General features: G+C 57.6%; 2 protein-coding genes across 8 annotated transcripts in view; one reads left to right on the top strand and one right to left on the bottom strand.

The window, feature by feature from the left end:
- GRIK5 (glutamate ionotropic receptor kainate type subunit 5) overlaps positions 1 to 3,866 on the bottom strand; it is a 52,952-nt gene extending 49,086 nt beyond the window's left edge. For 2 of the 3 annotated variants that reach the window (XM_027618898.2, XM_027618901.2), the window contains exon 1: positions 2,898 to 3,865. The gene's annotated coding sequence lies outside the window, so the exon portion shown is untranslated. Of the gene's footprint in view, positions 1 to 2,897 lie in introns of all 3 variants that reach the window. The other variant, XM_027618902.2, reaches the window with a different exon arrangement.
- ZNF574 (zinc finger protein 574) lies at positions 2,262 to 13,142 on the top strand. 5 transcript variants are annotated; one of them, XM_027618906.2, is made up of 3 exons: positions 2,262 to 2,655; positions 7,270 to 7,523; positions 10,155 to 13,142. In XM_027618906.2, exon 3 carries the CDS (start codon positions 10,175 to 10,177, stop codon positions 12,866 to 12,868), a length of 2,694 nt encoding a protein of 897 aa, XP_027474707.2. In that variant the 5' UTR covers positions 2,262 to 2,655; positions 7,270 to 7,523; positions 10,155 to 10,174; the 3' UTR covers positions 12,869 to 13,142. The 5 variants fall into 5 exon arrangements, with proteins under 5 accessions (XP_027474707.2, XP_027474705.2, XP_027474708.2 ...); XM_027618904.2 differs by lacking the exons at positions 2,262 to 2,655; positions 7,270 to 7,523 and adding an exon at positions 7,535 to 7,683; XM_027618907.2 differs by lacking the exons at positions 2,262 to 2,655; positions 7,270 to 7,523 and adding an exon at positions 7,893 to 8,061.
- Positions 13,143 to 17,840: the final 4,698 nt, after the last annotated feature.

The following is a 17,840-nucleotide window of genomic DNA, read 5'->3' as shown; positions in this document are numbered from 1 at the left end:
GATGGAGAGAGACGGAGACACACACAGAGACACACAGATGGAGACAAATGGATGGACCTGAGGCAGCCAAGGGGCTAAAAAAAAAAAAAATTAGAGAGAGAGAAGGGAGAAACAGAAAGACAAAAATAGGAAGAGAGGCTGAGGCAGAGAAAATACAAAGAGACCCAGGAAAGGGGAAAGAGAAAAACAGGCAGAAATGCAAGAGAACAAGAAGATAAGACAGGAAAGGGAGGGCTAGAGATGGAGAGGACAGAGGAGCTTCTGGGAGGTAAGGACAGGGCGAGGAGGAAGAGGGAAGAGGCAAGAAGGCAGGGAGCCACGGGGGTGGAGAAAGGGCAGGGCGGGGAGAGGAGTGTAGGGCAGGCAGCAGAGAGGGAAATCAAGGCACAAGAGACACAGAATAGGCCAGGGAGACAAAATGGAGAGAGGACACAATCCCACTTAAGATGCCACCAGAAGTAGCTGGAAGAGAAGAGTAAGGCAGGGAGGAAGCTGTCTGCCAAAGCAGGTGCCACACTGCAGCCCCCACCCTGCTCTGGGGAGCTGAGGAGTAGGGGGAGACAGTGCAACTCTGCTCCCCAGAATGGCTCCATCCCCAGGGAGTTAGAGTCCTCCAGGAGCCCCAGCCTTCTGTGGAGCACCCTGCCTCCTTCCCCTTCCCCCACAACCAGGGAAGGAATGAGTTCGGCTAGATGCACAGCTTCACCTGGCCAAGAGCCATGCCCCAGTGGAAGGGACATTGGGTTTCCAGGGGAGAGGGTTACTGTGAGGCTCAGAGTGCTGTGAGGTGAGCTTGGGGGGGGGGTCTCCCTGCACCTAATCTGATCCCCATAGAAGAGGGGCTTGAGCTAGTGAGATGGCAGAGTGAAACCTGCCAGGGGAGGGTGGAGGCACAATGCAATGCTTCGGACCATCTTTGCGGCCAGGAAAACCTAGGCCAGGGCAGCAGGAGACCCTATCAGTCCCTGCTCTGCCCCGACTCCCACCTGACCTTGAGCAGGGCCCTCTCTCAGCGCCTCTGCAAAAGGCAGGCTGGGGGTGGGAGGGCATCCTGGACAGGCTGGGGGCTGCAGATGGTCATTTGGATCTAAAGTGAAGGCTTCAAGGGTGGAAGAGCAAGGCAAGTTGGAGACCAGGAAGAACTCTCAGGGGGAGGGCTGTGGAGGGTGGGGCTCGGAGAGAGGCAGGGGCGAAGGGGGGGTCATCCCGAGACACCAGGAGCTTCTGGGGGCAAATCGGGGAACAGAGACTGGAGGACAGGGAAGCCCGAGGGAGAGACAGGGGCCAGGAGGGCAGGGTCCCACAGGTGGCAGACACAGGTAGGAGCAGAAAGACAGAGTGCAGGGGCCAGGGTTGGGGGCAGCGGATGGACAAAGACATACAGGAAGGCAGAAAAGACAGATAGACCAAAAAGAAGTAACTGGGGCTAAATGAGAGACAAGGACATACACACGTTGTCTAGAAGTGAGACACAAGAGAAACAGAGACAAGACGGCCAGGGTGAGGCAGGGAAGCAGGCAGCCCTGAGCCCCACAGGCCCAGACACTTAGGCAAAGCCAAACAGTTGCCAACTGGACAGAAGGAGCCGAGAGAGGGGCCCTGCCAGGGGAGGGAGACAGACAAGAAGGTGAGCATGAGACATGGCCAAGGTGAGAAGGGAAATCGGTGAGTCAAATGGGGTGAGGAAGAGGGCAAAGGAAAAAAAGACCACAGGTGCAAGGATTGCAGGGAGGGGGAAAAAATCACAAAACTCTGAACAGGAAGAGGGCTAGGTGGAAAGAGACAGAGAAAAATGAATGTCAGAGCCACACAGCAGATGTAGAGGAGAGGAAGGGGCCAGTGGGACAGACACAAACTAGGGGAAGGACAGTGAGGCCCAGGGAGGGAAATGAGGTGGGGAGGAAGAGCGAGTAACCGAGAGGGGCACAGGCAGGGACGGGGTAAGTGCCCATGTAAGGGGGCCTGGTCCACACTGAGGTGCATCCACCCAGGGTGTCTGGAGGAGGGTGGTCGATCCCCGGAGCCCACAAACCCCAAGGCATGGGGAGGGATGAGGACCGACAGGCCAGCAGGATGCAGAAATGAGCAGAGGATGGGGGGGAGGGGTGAGACCACCAAGGAAAAGGCAAAGTGGACCCCGGAGTGGCCAAGGAGAGAGGAGTGGATTTGCGGGAGGAGGGCAGAAAAGTGAACAGGAAGACAGCCTCCAAGTGCAAGGGCAGAGGAGGAGGCTAGGGGAGCAGGGCCACAGGCAGAGCAAAGAGTGGACACAGAGCCACACCTGGCGGCGTGGGCACCACCAAAAGAGCCAGACAAGAGACAGGGGAGTTTTGAGAGAGAGAGAGAGAGAGAGAGAGAGATCAACAGAGAGACCAAGAAAGGGTTGGGCCAACGGCAAAGAAGACAGAAGTTGGACAGAGTCAGAGAGAGGCCCAAGAGAACACCAAATGGAGACTGTAAAACGGAAAGACATCTCCAGGAGAGAGAGAGCGGATGGGATAGGGACGGGCCCGTGGCAGGCGGAGAGGATGAGCCTCCGAGGAAAGAAGAGAGGCGGAAAGAGAGGGAGAGCAGAGCCGGTCACCGCGGGACCGCGGCTGGAGAAAGCAGGGGCGGAGACTGGCCGGGAGTCCCAGACAAGGAGTGAGCCCTCAAGTAAGAGCCAGGCAGCCCCTCAGGACCCCGGAGGCGGGGAGCCGGGGGTAAGGCTGAGCTGTGCACCCAGAAGAAGGGTGAGGAGAGGCTGAGGGGAACGACGGTTGGGAGATGGGGGACATGAGGGGGGGCCCTACTCAGGGAGAGGCAGGGGGACGCGGGGGCCCCACCAGGCGGCCTTGAGCCCAGCCTTCCAGGACCCAGGCTGGCCCCAGCCCAACCCCTGCCCCGCAGACACTCACGGATCCTGGTGGGACGGAGGGCTGGGCTCCCTCGAGGCCCGAGAAGACAGCGAGGAGATGATCTGGCGCTGGGTGGTGGTGTGGCCGGGGCGGGGGGAGAGGGCAGTCCACAGGGCCCCCTCCCCCGCCGCCGACAGTGGCCCCCAACTAGTCCAAAACGGAGGCTCCCCGGGAGCAAGGAGGAAGGACAGGTGGAACCGGAGAGGGTGGGCCGGGGCAGGGAGGAAGGGGAAAGGAGAAAATGGAGGAGAGAAGGGAAGAGAGGAGAGGGGGAAGGAGCAAATGGAGGGGAAGGAGGGAGGAAAGGAGGAGAGGAAGGTGAAAACGGAAGGGAGGGGGGCACAGGCAAAGCCGGGGGAGGGGGAAGCCGGCCCAGGAAAGGGCCCCCACCCCCTCCCCTAGCCGGGCCGGCCTGGGGGGGCCACTGGGGGCGAGGACTGGCTGGAGACCAGGAAGCCGGCCATCAGGAGGAGTGGGGGAGGGGAGGGCTGGATTGGGGGGAGGGGGCCACCCCTTCCCCCCTCCCCCCTGGAGCCTTGGCCCTGCCCTGGATGAGGCAAGGGCCTGGAGTCCTCAAGCCCTCAGCCCCCAAGGGAAAAGCATGCTAGGGGCGGGGAGAAGCCGAGGGGTGGAGGGGCCGGGGAGGACGGGGTGCTGGGAGACTCAGAGAGCTGAGACGGGGGCAGGCGAGGTGGAGGGATGGGGAGGAGGGAGGGAAGGATGGAGAGGAGCAGGTGGAAGAGGAAGGCGGAGGAGGGTGGGGTGTCCCGGGGGCGCCCCGTGCAGGGCCTCAGTGGGAGGGCCTGGCCACGGACTCCTGGTCCCCTGCGAGGCACAGCCGCCAGCTCTGGGTCCCCAGCTGGGCCTGCCTCCCTGCCGCTGGCCACCGCCGCCACCGCCGCCAACACCACCACCACCACCACCTCCGCCGCCGCCACCTCTCCTTCTCCCCTCTGAGGCCGCCGCCTGCCTGCCCGCCCGCTGCCCGCCGCCCGCCGCCCGCGCTGGGTCCTGGAGCGCGGGGGGGGGGGGGGGGGGGGGGGGCGGCAGGGAGGAGGGTAGGCAGGAGGAAGGGAGGGCAGCAGGCGGAGAAAGAGGAGGGAGGGGAGTGGGGGGGGAGGGGGAGCTCGTATTGGTCGGGGCTGGGGGGCCCGCGAGGAGAATGCTGATGAGGGGAAGGCGCTGCATTGGACGGAGGGCCCACCCCCCGGCCACCCCCTCCACCACCATGCCACCGCCCTGCCCAGGAGCCCACGGAGATGAGAGACAGGGAGAGCTGAGAAGGCCATGGAGCTGGTGGGGAGAGGGCTACAGAGATGAAGAAAAATGCAGAGGAATAGCAAGACAGCCATCAAAACTCACAGAGGTGGGCCAAGGTCCACAGACCCCCACCAGGACAAGGACAGGGAAAAGCCCAGAGAAAAGAGAGAAAAAGCCCATGGAAACATGGGAGCAGACCAGAGACACCTAAGGACCTCAGTGACAGACGAGGGCAGCTGGTGGACACAGAGAGCCCCCCAGGAAGATGGAGAGAGGCCCATGGGAACAGAAAGCACTCCTCAGACATGGGGAGTGGTCCATGGGGACGGGAGAAGGCCACAGAAATGGGAACAAGGACGGACGCATATCACAGAGACAGGGAGGTGGGCCAAGCGGAAGTAGGAGGAGGTCACAGAAATGGGGATGGGGGGAAACAGCTACCAGGAACCCATGAAAAAAACGATGTGTGGACACAAGAGGCCCCCTAAGGCAGGAGGAGCCAGCCCGTGGAGATAAGGAAGAAGCCCCTAGAAGTAGAAATAGCCCCTATGGAGGGGAAGGGATGGGTGGGGAGTATGGCAATTGTCTATAATGCATTGAGAAATCCTTGGGCCCCACAGACATGAGTGGGTGGCGTGAAGAGGCTCTCCTTCTCAAGCCACCACCTGAGCAGAAAGGCAGCGGGAAAGGGCAGGAAGCTGGAGGGCAGAGCCAGCAGAAGTGGGAGACTCCCTCTCAGGGAGCCCATGGCAGCTTCTCAGAGGGAACTGAGCAGGACAGGGGGATGGAAGACAGAAGCAGTGACACAGATCTTAGAGTGGGGGTGGGTGGTGCACGGCTGGGTGGGGGATGAAATTTGGGGGGAAGGAACATGACAGTTGGCGCTGAAGGCTGAGCCCGTGACTCACCACCACCCCCAATGCTCGTGATGGGGAGGAGATACTGACACACTCACGTGCAGCCCCCCAGCACACGTGACCATATGCCTTCACACACACACACACACACACACACACACACACACACACACACACAGCACATGGCAACCCTTCCACCAGCCTGGCATTGAAAGCCCTCGTCCCATATGGAGCATCCCTGACATACGCCTGACACATACAATGGACCCTGAAGGACCATCAACTTTGCACACACCTCCTCACCCAACGTGGGCAACACCCATGGTCCCCCAACACCTACCCTCAGCTCCCGCTAAGGCTGAAAGTCTAGACTCTCGCCAGTCTCTAGGCCTTTGCTTATGCAGGGACCCCAGCAAAGAATGCCTATCCTCTCTAAAATAAACCTACCCCAGAAATCTAGTCTCATGCCACCACCTTCACAAAGACTGATCCAGGCCTCAGCTTACTCCTGTATCATCAGAAGAGAAGGAACCGAGCAAGTCAACCCGGATAAACTGGGAAGTCCAAGCAAAAGGTCTGAGCAGAAAGGGGCCTGACACACCAAGATGGACCCTTGCATTTTCAGGTGGAAAAGGGGGCTTCAGCAGGAGTGAGAACCTGCCCAACTGCATGGAGGCTATCAAAGGCTGAGTCTAGCTTCCAGGTTCTCTGGCTCCCTCCCCAGTTGATTTCACTCTGACGGCAAACCCAGATGACTAGCTTTAGAGCTCACACATTCCCACCAAGTTCTTTTCTCTACTTCTTGCGTTCATCCATTCGACATGCCAAGAGGGACAGGACATCCACCTGCCAGGCAGTAGTAGAGCCTGGGGGCCAAGAGCATAGACCCTGGAGTTGATCCCTGGGTTGGAACCCTGGCTCTGTCTCCTCCTAAAGATAGGCAAGCTACTTAACTTCTCTGGGCCCCAGTGTCTTTGTAACGTGAGAACAGTAACTCCCCCCTCCTGGGGTTGTTGAGATGATTAAACTGATAAAGCGCACAAAGCACTAAGCACAATAGTTGGCACATAACACACTCAGGACACATCAACTATCATCACTGAGCTCCTTGAGGTCCTAATAAAAGTAATTCTTAAATAGCGTTTACTCTGTGCCTCACAACCATGACACAGGGGCTATTACCCTCATTTCACAGATGAGGAAACTGAGGGACAGGGAAGTTAACTTGTCCAAGACATTAGCTAGGAAGTGGCCGGGTCAGGATTTCAATTCAGACAGCCCGGTTTAATTACACTGGCTTGGCGTTAGGGATTTTAATTCAGTGGAAAGTTAGGACACCCAATTAGAAACCAATTGAAGGACACAGCAAAGGTGATGACCGAAGAGTCAGACCTAGGGTTGCCTAGCAGATTTTAGCCTCAGGAAAGCTGAGACTCAGTTTACTCATTTCAGAAATGGCAGGGCGGGGAAGGCGGGGGGCGGCTAGAGAGAACAAATGAATCTCTTGCCGCTCCCCAGCTCCCCTGAATTCAGAGGGTAGCTCTGGAAACATAACAGTGGGCTGCCAACGCCCTGAGGGCCAGAAGGGGAGATGAGCAGGGATGGGCAGGGGCCCTTGGACACAGGGAGACTCCACGGTCCGAGGGGCCCTGGGTCAGCCCAGAAGGAAGGCACCTTGGAAGGCAGCAGAGCAGAGTCCATCTGCTACAGGGTCACTTTCTGCAGGTTCTCACCCTAGTTGTCCTTCAGGTCTTCTACACCACCCCCCACACTCTCCGTTTCTTCCAGCGAAGCTGTCCTTGCTTTTTCTTTATCCCCTCCATTTCCCATTTCCTCCCTTCTTCAAGTTTTCCTCCTTCCCTCAGATCCCCGCGCTCCTTGCTTCCCTTTTGACATTTCTCCTTCCCCCTCCCCCAAGAGTCCCTCGGTTTTTCTCCCCTTCCTTCTTCCTGCCTCCGTTCTTCTTTCTAATAAAAGGAGTCTGGAGCCTCAGTTTCCCTTTTTACTCCCTCCACGTGCTTCGTGTTGCAGTTTCCCCTCCCCGCTTCGCGCTGACAGGTGCTTCACTTTCTCCCTTCACTCCTCGGGGGTTCCTGCGCTACCGTTCCCCCGCCCCCACCCTCTGGGTCTCGTGTGCCTCGATTTCTCCGACTCCCCCCCTCGACCCCGACGCTACTCCCGCCCGGCGCCCCCAAGATGGCGCCCGCAGCCTCGCTCCGCCGCCTGACGTCACCGCGCTGCCCTCCCTTCTTCAGGCGTCAGGCGGAGTCGACGAGCAGCTGGAGGAGGAGCATCCTCCACAGGGCTTAAGGAGGCGGACACTATCAACCCGGGGGCCGGCCGGTGAGGGGACATCGCTGGAGGATTGGTTGGGCACTGCGGCGGATCCCGACGCTCCATCCTATTGGCCCGAGGCTCAGAGACGTGAGCCTCGATTGGTCAAAAGGCGGGAGCCAGACGGACGCTGATTGGGCGCGTTCGGCCGTTCACGGAGCGGCCGAGGAGGAAGGTAGGCGGGGCGTTGCTGAGGGCGATTGGGGGCGAGAGCGAGGCTGCGGAGCAGCCAAGAGGCGACGGCGGGAGCTAGAGAGGGCGCAGCGGTAGGGTGGCCGCGCGAGGGGAGCGGCGGCCCGGGCCTGGGCCCGGGGCGTGCGAGACGGCGGAGGCGGGTGAGTGCGGGCGGGCGTGCGGCAGGCCGGCCCGGCTCCCCCCCCTCCCCCGCTCCCCGCCGCCCCACGCCACCCCGCCTGCGCACTGAGGACCGGAGGGGGCGCGCGCCGGGCGGGGAGGGCGGAGCGGCACCAACGGCCGGCGGGGCGCGCGGGCGGCCGGGGTGGGGGGCCGGGCCGGGAGGGTGGGTGGGGAAGGGGGCTAGAGTCGCGTGCTGGGCTGAGTGAGGAGGGGCGGGGCCCGGGCCGGGGGCTGGGAGGGACTTGGGTGGCAAGGCAGGCGTTAGAGCTGCCCCCCCGGAGAGTGTCCAAGGCTCCAGGGGGTATCGGGGCCCAGGCCTGGTGGTGGGGCCGACCAGGACCGAAGCGGGGTGGACGGTTAGAGGGGGCTTCTGTGTCCGGGGAGGGGGTTAGGGCGTGAGAAAAGAGGTAATTAAGTTAACATAAAGAGATAAACCTGGGTAAGCCTGGAAGGCATTAGACCAGTGAGAGGGGCTTGGTGTGAAAAGGTATTAGCAAATGAATATCGCTGGAGGGAGGATTTGGAGCTGAGGCAGAGGTCTGGGTATTGAGAACGGGGGTTGCATTAATGTGAAGGGAGTTCGGGGGGAGGGGGCCTACCGTTGGAATGGGTCGAGAGGAGTCTCTGTGCAAAGGGTTATGTTATGTGAAGAGGGTGTCTGGGTGTCCCTAGGATAGGTTGGGTAGAGGTAATGTTTTTGAAAAGTACAGGGAATTAGGTCAAGGTGAAGAGTGGTAATTGGGTATCCCTGGAGAAGGTTAGCGGGGTGGACAGGTCCAAGTACTAAGTGGGCGAAGGTCTTGGTATCGCTGGAATGAGAATGAGCTGTTAGGCTGACAAGAAGTTGGGGGTTTGGGTATCCTCAGGGTAATATGCTGGTGAGAGGGGTCTGGGTGTGAGAAAGAGGGGTCTGGCTATCCTCTGTCTAGCTTGGGGGGGTGGAGGGGTTCAGTATAAGAAGAAGGTAGTGTCTGGGTGTTCCTAAAGGGGATTTGGGGCAGGGCAGGGTGGCATATGTGTGAAAGTTTAAGCCTTTGTGAAGGGTAGTCTGGATCTCCCTGGATTGGGTTAGAGCATGTGCTGGGATCTTTTTGCAAAGGAGAGAAACTAAGTTGTTAGGAAGAGGGCGTCTCAGCACCCCTGAAATGGGTTAGAGCGGGGTTGGGTCTTTCTGCAAGGAAGAGGGGTTTATGCTGCTATGAAGAGGGGATCTGGGGAATCCCTAGAATGGGCTAGGGTGGGAACAGGTCATTTTGCAAAGAAGAAAAGCTTAGGTATTTTAGTAATGGAAAGGGGGTCTGGACGTCCCTGGGCATGGGTTAGGCACAGAGGTTTGTAAGGAAGGGTTTAAGGTGATGTGAAGACCATGTCTGGGCATCCCTAAAATGGGTTAGGCTGGGTCATTTTGTAAAGAAGAGGGGCTGAGGTTGATATGAAGAGGCACCTAGGGCATCCCTATAGTGGTTGGGGTAGAAGAGGGGATCTGGGTACCACAGGGGGGATTAGAATTAGGTGAGGTCTCAGTGTAAAGAATAAGTAATTATCGTGAAGAGTGAGACATGAGTTGGGGTGACGGGTAGAATATAGGTATGAAGAAAGGGTTAGGCTTTTGTGAAGTGGGGATGGGTATTCTGGATAGGGGGTTAGGGCTGTGGGAGAGGGCTTTGATTTGTAGAGAGGTAAGCACTTTGAAAAGGGGGATCTGGGTATCATGGACAAGTGGTCTAGGAGGGGAAAGTGTAGGTATAGTGATGGGTTAGGCCAGCATGAGACAAGTTGGTTGAGGGAAGGGCAAGTTTGATGTGAGGGATCTGGGCACCAGAGGGAAAGACAGTGTATAACAGGCATACGTAAAGGAGAGGGGTTGTACCATGTGAGGGTGCAGAAAGTGGCGGGGCCTTGGGGCAGTTTGAGTCCTCTGGTGTAAAAAGATGTCTGGAACCTGGCGGAGGGAACAGAGGAGGAGGGAGGCTGGGAGAAGTGGCGGCGGTTAGGGCCTGTGAGGACTCCCCCAGGCACCCGGGAGCAGGAATGGGGCAGGGAGTTGGGAAGGAGAGGAAGTCAGCGGAAGGGGGCTCGAATGGAGAGGACACAGGTTCCTTGTGATGCGTGTGGCTGTGGGCCAGCTGAGAGGCATGGGAGGTGAGGGGTTGGACAGGTTACGAGCATCTGGTGGGTGGAGTTTGATGTGCATCGATTCAGAGGTGAGCCTTGGACAGATTCTGGGAAGGGACTGCTGGGAAGGTTCTATGCTTGGTAGTCTCATGTGTTCAGGAGCGGAAGGATTGCTGGGGGTTGGGGGTGGGAGTGGGAAACGGAAGCAAGAAGTTAGGGGGTAAAATACGTACAGGGTCTTGGCGGGGAGTGCTAAAGGGAAAGAACTGTCCGTCAGAAGGATGGAGGAGACGGCAGTTTACTGGGATCTGTCCCCACTTCTTTGTTCCCGCAGCCCAGGGCCTCGCTGCCGCCATGACCGAGGAGTCCGAGGAGACGGTCCTGTACATCGAGCACCGCTATGTCTGCTCTGAGTGCAACCAGCTGTACGGGTCCCTGGAGGAGGTGCTCGTGCACCAGAACTCCCACGTGCCCCAGCAGCACTTCGAGCTGGTGGGCGTGGCCGAGCCTGGAGTCACGGTGGCCACAGAGGCAGCTTCCGGCACGGGCCTCTACCAGACCCTGGTGCAGGAGAGCCAGTACCAGTGCCTGGAGTGCGGGCAGCTCCTCCTGTCCCCTAGCCAGCTCCTGGAGCACCAGGAGCTGCATCTGAAGATGATGGCTCCCCAGGAGGCGGTGGCGGCCGAGCCACCAGCCAAGGCGCCTGCGCTCAGCTCCAGTACCATCCACTACGAGTGTGTGGACTGCAAGGCTCTCTTCGCCAGCCAGGAGCTCTGGCTGAGCCACCGGCAGACGCACCTCCGGGGCACTCCCGCCAAGCCTGCGGCCCCCGTGATCCTGGGGTCCCCAGTGGTCCTGGGGCCCCCTGTGGGCCAGGCCCGTGTGGCTGTGGAGCACTCCTACCGCAAGGCAGAGGAGGGTGGGGAAGGGGCAGCTGTCCCTGCCGCCGCCGCCGCCGCCACCACTGAGGTGGTCACCGAGGTGGAGCTGCTCCTCTACAAGTGCTCCGAATGCTCCCAGCTCTTCCAGCTTCCGGCCGACTTCCTGGAGCACCAGGCCACCCACTTCCCTGCCCCGGTCCCCGAGTCGGAGGAGCCTGCCTTGCAGCAGGAGACCCTGACTCCGTCACCTGCGGAGGTGCCTGTGTCCCAGCCCGATCCCCTGCCATCCTCTGACCACAGTTACGAGTTGCGCAATGGTGAAGCCGTTGGGCGTGATCGCCGGGGGCGCAAGGCCCGGAGGAACAACAGCGGAGAGCCAGGCGGGACGGCCACCCAGGAGCTCTTTTGCTCCGCGTGCGACCAGCTCTTTCTGTCACCTCACCAGCTACAGCAGCATCTGCGCAGTCACCGGGAGGGCGTCTTTAAGTGTCCCCTGTGCAGTCGCGTCTTCCCCAGCCCTTCCAGTCTAGACCAGCACCTCGGAGACCACAGCAGCGAGTCTCACTTCCTGTGCGTGGACTGCGGCCTGGCCTTTGGCACAGAGGCCCTGCTCCTGGCCCACCGGCGAGCCCACACCCCGAATCCTCTGCACTCGTGTCCGTGCGGAAAGACCTTTGTTAACCTCACCAAGTTCCTGTATCATCGGCGTACACACGGGGCGGGGGGCGTCCCCCTGCCCACCACACCGGTCCCCCCCGAGGAGCCGGTCATTGGGCTCCCCGAGCCGGCCCCGGCAGAGACTGGAGAGTCCGAGGCGCCGGAGCCTCCTGTGGCCGAAGAGAGCTCAGCAGGGCCGGCTGCCTCGGGCACCTACCGCTGCCTGCTGTGCAGCCGCGAGTTCAGCAAGGCCTTGCAGCTGACGCGGCACCAGCGTTTCGTCCATCGGCTGGAGCGGCGCCATAAGTGCGGCATCTGTGGCAAGATGTTTAAGAAGAAGTCTCACGTGCGTAACCATCTGCGCACGCACACGGGCGAGCGGCCCTTCCCCTGCCCGGACTGCTCCAAGCCCTTCAACTCGCCCGCCAACCTGGCCCGCCACCGGCTCACGCACACGGGGGAGCGGCCCTACCGCTGTGGGGACTGCGGCAAGGCTTTCACGCAGAGCTCCACACTGCGGCAGCACCGCCTGGTGCACGCGCAGCACTTCCCCTACCGCTGCCAGGAGTGCGGCGTGCGTTTTCACCGCCCCTACCGCCTGCTCATGCACCGCTACCACCACACGGGCGAGTACCCCTACAAGTGTCGCGAGTGCCCCCGCTCCTTCCTGCTGCGACGGCTGCTGGAGGTGCACCAGCTCGTGGCCCATGCCGGCCGCCAGCCGCACCGCTGCCCATCCTGCGGGGCCGCCTTCCCTTCCTCGCTGCGGCTCCGCGAGCACCGCTGCGCTGCTGCTGCGGCCCAGGCCCCCCGGCGCTTCGAGTGTGGCACCTGCGGCAAGAAAGTGGGCTCGGCGGCCCGGCTGCAGGCGCATGAGGCGGCCCATGCGGCTGCTGGGCCGGGCGAGGTCCTGGCCAAGGAGCCCCCGGCCCCCCGGGCCCCCCGGGCCACTCGCGCGCCGGTTGCCCCCACCACCACCCTGGGGGGCGTGGCCCCCGCAGCCCCCACAGCCCCTGCCCGACGCCGGGGCCTGGAGTGTAGCGAGTGTAAGAAGCTGTTCAGCACAGAGACCTCACTGCAGGTGCACCGGCGCATCCACACGGGGGAGCGGCCATACCCGTGTCCGGACTGTGGCAAGGCCTTCCGGCAGAGCACCCACCTGAAGGACCACCGGCGCCTGCACACAGGCGAGCGGCCCTTTGCCTGCGAAGTGTGCGGCAAGGCCTTTGCCATCTCCATGCGCTTGGCAGAGCATCGGCGCATTCACACGGGGGAGCGGCCCTACTCCTGCCCTGACTGTGGCAAGAGCTACCGCTCCTTCTCCAACCTCTGGAAGCACCGCAAGACCCACCAGCAGCAGCATCAGGCAGCCGTGCGGCAGCAGCTGGCCGAGGCCGAGGCCGCCGTCGGTCTGGCCGTCATGGAGACTGCAGTGGAGGCGCTGCCCCTGGTGGAGGCCATTGAGATCTATCCCCTGGCTGAGGCCGAGGGGGTCCAGATCAGTGGCTGACCCTGCCCCCCTTTCCCTCTTCAGCACCACCAGGCCCTGTTGCTGAAGAACGTCCTCCAATGTCCCCTTAAGTCTCTGTAGATATTGTACTCCTTCCTCTACCTCTCCCAGCCGCCATGTAAGTTCTGTAACTGGATTTATTCTCTCTTCCGAGGAGGGAGCTCTGGGGCCCTTGATATGCATAAAAGGCACCCCGCCCCACCCCCACCTTCCACCTGTTAGTGCTGGTGGCCCCCGACATGAAACAGTCAATAAAGACTGAATTGGACATTTATGTGTTTTTGTCTGGCCCAGCTGTGTGGGGTGGGATTTGGGAGCTGACTTTATGGCTTTTTCAGCATCCAGAACAGGGCCTGCCAAGTAGTAGGAGCTTAGGAGACATTTACTTAATTAAAGAGGACCCTTAATTAAAGAGGACCTGGAGTCCCAGGGCCTGGCTCAGAGGGCAGGGACTTCACTCTGGTGCGGGATGGGAAGCAGTGTGGCTGTCTTGCCACTAGAGGTCTCCACAGCCCCACAGAAAAACCTGAAGCTGTTTTAAATTGGTGGCAGGAACATTTGGAAAAATCTTCAGATTTTTTTCTCATCACTTCTGGCCCCCACCCCTGGCCTGATGTGAACCATCTCCCCTAAGGCCATCTGGTTTTCTCACTATGGATCCCTGAGGGCAAATGCAGGTCTGGGAAAGGCATGATCTCCAGGGCAGTAGAGGAGGGTGGCTCCCGGGACCAGACCCAACTGTGGCGTTGGAGAAGATTACGGGGGTAGGCAGCCTCATAACATGAGAGCTACCTTGATGCCCACCTAGAATTCTGGCTTAGCCAACAGACGTGGGGAGAGGGGTGGTTGGAGTGGCTAGCTGGTGTTTGTCTAGTTTGTCTCAAGAACTTAGGTTTTTATAACAATTGTCACACTCACCTATGAGAACATCTTGCAGCGAAGGAGTCTGAAGTCAAGCAGGGAGGTGATTTGCCCACAGTCATTCAACCCGCATAGGCTAGAGCTTGAATTGAAGCCTAGTTGCATCTGGTTTAATCGCCCGTATGCTTCCTCCGCAGTCTGCTGCCTTCTACATACTTAGGGGCGGGTAGTCAAGAAGATGGTGACTGGTGGGAACGCTCAGTTGCTATGCTTGTGTTGTCTCTAAGAGCCTCAGCCCAAGAAAAATAAGCCCCGCCAAGGTTACTGCATACTCCAGTCTTCCTGTTGGAGGAAATTCATACTTGGACCCCTAATAAATGAGAGGTGAAAGGAAGCTATTTGTATTGAAACCAGGGAAAGGGAGGCCCTGAGAGTCTGTTACTCTCGGGCCCTGTCACTAGACCTGTAGCATCTGGCACCGGGCTTGGAGACACACTGGTTTTGCCTTATGTTCAGGTGAAAAATGGCTCGAGAGGGCAGACCTATCAAGGCCACAGGCGGTGGACCAGAACTAGAAACCAAGTCTCCTAACCTGTAATAGAAAGTTTACTACATAAGGCTTATTAAAGAAAAAGATCACCTGTTTGATAACCTGACCTAATGAAGAGCAATTCTCTGTTAAGCAGTTGCTTTCCAGCAGTGTGTGCATCATGAGCACCATCTTTCAGTGACCTCACACCCTGCCAAAGGCCCCCAGCCATCTTGGCCCTGCATGCCAGATCCCCTTCAATCCCCAGGTAGAGATCCATTCTCAAACTGCCTCCTCCCAAGAAGAGCAGCAACGTCCTCAAAGTCGTATCAAATAAGTGCTTAGAACAATTGAAGGAATTATCCTTGCCAAACCAGATAAAAATAAGGTTGAATCAAGAAAAGGGACAGGAATAGGGGAAGGAGGAACCCTGAGGGTGCTGGTTGACTCCCAGGTTCAGCAGAGAAGAATGGCTCTGTGACAGTGGGGTGATCACCCTTCCTCAACGGTGGTTCCTTTTTAGAGCCTCTAATGAAAACTTTAGGCTCCCACCCTGAGAAAAGTTGACGTGTGCAAACACTATTGATGAACAAGACTCATTGTTCACCATCACCCCGCTGAAACTTGATGGTCCGCAGTTGAACCACAGTCCTAAAAAAGGATGGCACGAATCAAACCCATGTTGGATGCTGGGGTTTTAAGTCGGACAGACAAAGGTTCTTGAACTTTAATGTTCGTTAGGCAGTTCCCCCAGAGATTCAGATCCAGCAAACGTGTCTGGATGAGATCCAGGAATCTGCATTTTCCTTTTTTTTTTTTAAGAGGGAGAGAAAGAATCCCAAGCAGGCTCCACACACAGCACAGAGCCTGACTTGAGGTTCAATCCCACTGCCCTGAGATCATGACCTAAGCAGAAATCAGGAGTTAGATGCTTACCTGACTGAGCCACCCAGGTGCCCCCAGGAATCTGTACCAATTCTGGGGCACCTGGCTGGTTCAGTTAGTAGAGCATGTGACTCTTTTTTTTTTTTTTTAAAGATTTTTATTTATTTATTTGAGAGAGAGAGAATGAGAGAGAGAGAAAGCACATGAGGGGTGGAAGGGTCAGAGGGAGAAGCAGACTCCCTGCCGAGCAGGGAGCCCGACGCGGGACTCGATCCAGGGACTCCAGGATCATGACCTGAGCCGAAGGCAGTCGCTTAACCAACTGAGCCATCCAGGCGCCCGAGCATGTGACTCTTGATCTTGGCGTTGTGAGTTCAAGCCCCACGTTGGGTGTAGAGATTACTTAAAAATAAAATCTTTAAAAATAAATAAGGGTGTCTGAGTGACTTCACCGGTTAAGCATCCTACTCTAGATTTGGAGTCAGGTCATGATCTCAGGGTCGTGAAATTAAGCCCTGTGGCAGGCTCCAGGCTAAGATTCTCTCTCTGCCTCTCCCGCCCCCCACCCCCAGATAAACAAACACCAATTCTGATGCAGGTGACTTGCTGACCCCTCTAAAAAGAGCCTTGCTTATCCTATTTTTAGTTGGATATGGAAGCTACATAAGCAGAAGAAAAACCAAGGGAACACAACAGTGGTCCACTAGAGCCCAATATGCTCTTGACAAGAGGAGGCCCGAGGAAGGGCATGTGGAGCAGTTGGACACATTCATGGGGCTGCAAGCGGATGCTCTCAGATGTGCCGTCTGTGCTTGTCACAGGATGGTCTGGGTGACAAGGAATTCAGGTCTGTATGGTTCTGACCGCACCACCGGAGGGGGCTAGACAAATGACCTTCCTCTATACCAACATCCCACTTTCCCATCCCTACTGACCTGTCTTGAGAATTGGGGAGGTGCTTTTTTTCTTTCAGTCTTGCCAAAACGATGCAGCGCTAATACTTCTTATCTAAGTGATCCAAACCCTCTTCCGTTCTTTTCCTTTCTCCTGTCTCCCCCATCCCTTCCTGTTGAATTTGCAGAATCCCAGCATCTGTGTGCCAAGCATACATCAGAGGGATGTAACAGTGACAAGGAGACACGATGCCAGTGAGAAAACCCAGTTGTCGACACCATTTCTGATTTTCAGTGGTGAGGTCTCGGGGATCAGCCCATGGCCTGGCCCAAGCCATTGTTCTTGCCAAATGACCTAGTCAAGCTGGGCACAAAAATTTGAGTGAGTGAGAGTTAATGTCACTCTGAAAAAGAGTGTACAACTTCAAAGTCAACTGTTTTTCAAGGGTCTTGTTAGTCCTCTGAGGATGGAAGTGGGGAAGACTCACTGGCTTCCTGGATTTCTCATAGTTCTCATTTATTGAAGACAGTGTTGCTAGAGATCTGTCCTAAGCACTTACCTCGTCATCTCATTTAATTCTTGCAACCCCATAGGGTTGGCATTGCCCACGTTACAGATGAGGACATTGAAGGTCAGATATCAAAAATCACACAAGCTATAAAATGGCAGAACTGAGATGTGAATTCAGGAATTGGAATTCATCCTAAATTCTGAGACCTGGTTCTGATGGGTGAAAACACGGCTCGGGCCTCACTTCTGAACATTTGTTCTGTGTGAACAGAAGCAAAGCCATGCCCCACCCCCCGTCGTCCACAGCGCACACATACCCACCATCCTTACCGGAACAGAGAGGAGACCACAGGAGAGCAGAAAGCATTTCTCTCTGTACATTTTTTACTTTTTTATTTTTTGATGTTGTTCAGATGAATGACACACTCAAGTTACAAAAACGGGGCCTTAAAAGAAGCACATTGTACAATGAACAAGCAGATTGGAGTTAAGAACACTGAAACGCTAACCCGCTACCACGAGGAGACGGGGAGGGGGTACAGGATGGGTGGGTGGGGGCTACCAACACAGGGGTCAGACAGAACTGAAAGTGGGGCTAACTTGCTGAGAACGGACAAAAGGCAGGTCTCCTCCAGGCCTATTCAATTTCCAGACACCACTTCATGGTCTCCCTTGCCCGCTCCTCGCCACTACCTCCCCTCCCCATTCCAACCTGGTCATCTGAATGAGTGGGTGGGAGACACCCACCCCAGAAAGGGCTGAGCCACTCAGATCTTTACAAGGCGGGTGGTCATCTTGCTCTAGTGCAGGCTTGGATTTGGGAGGGGACGGTGGCTGCAGTGGGATAGGAAGCCAGAAAGGAGCTAGCAGAGAGGAGTTGATCCGAGATCAGGTCCCTGCTTTTCCCCCAGACTCCTTGCCCCTTCCCCACCCTACCATGATCCAAAGGTCCTCTCTACAAGTGCAGAGAGGCCCCCAGTCACCCTGCAGTCATGTAAATAAATAAATACTGAGCCCCTGGGCTTGGAGGACGGGCTGGGGGAGGGGCAGCAGGGATAGAGGAGAGGAAGGGGAGGAAGAAGGGAGGGGTCACAGACATAGTAAATAGTTGTCTCCGTCCCAGCAACACTTCTCTCTAGATTTTTCTCTCCTTTTTGTGTTTGTTTAACAAGGAGCTAACATTTCAAGGACAAATACTTAAAAATATACATTATTTTTTTCTTCTTTTTCGCCTTTGTCATCGTCATCTTGCTTTGGAGACTGCTGAGGTCAAAGTTCAAACCGCATGAAGGA

The sequence above is a fragment of the Zalophus californianus genome, chromosome 17 (genome assembly GCF_009762305.2).
Source record: "Zalophus californianus isolate mZalCal1 chromosome 17, mZalCal1.pri.v2, whole genome shotgun sequence".
NCBI classification, from domain to species: domain Eukaryota; kingdom Metazoa; phylum Chordata; class Mammalia; order Carnivora; family Otariidae; genus Zalophus; species Zalophus californianus.
This window is presented reverse-complemented; position numbering and strand designations above follow the sequence as displayed.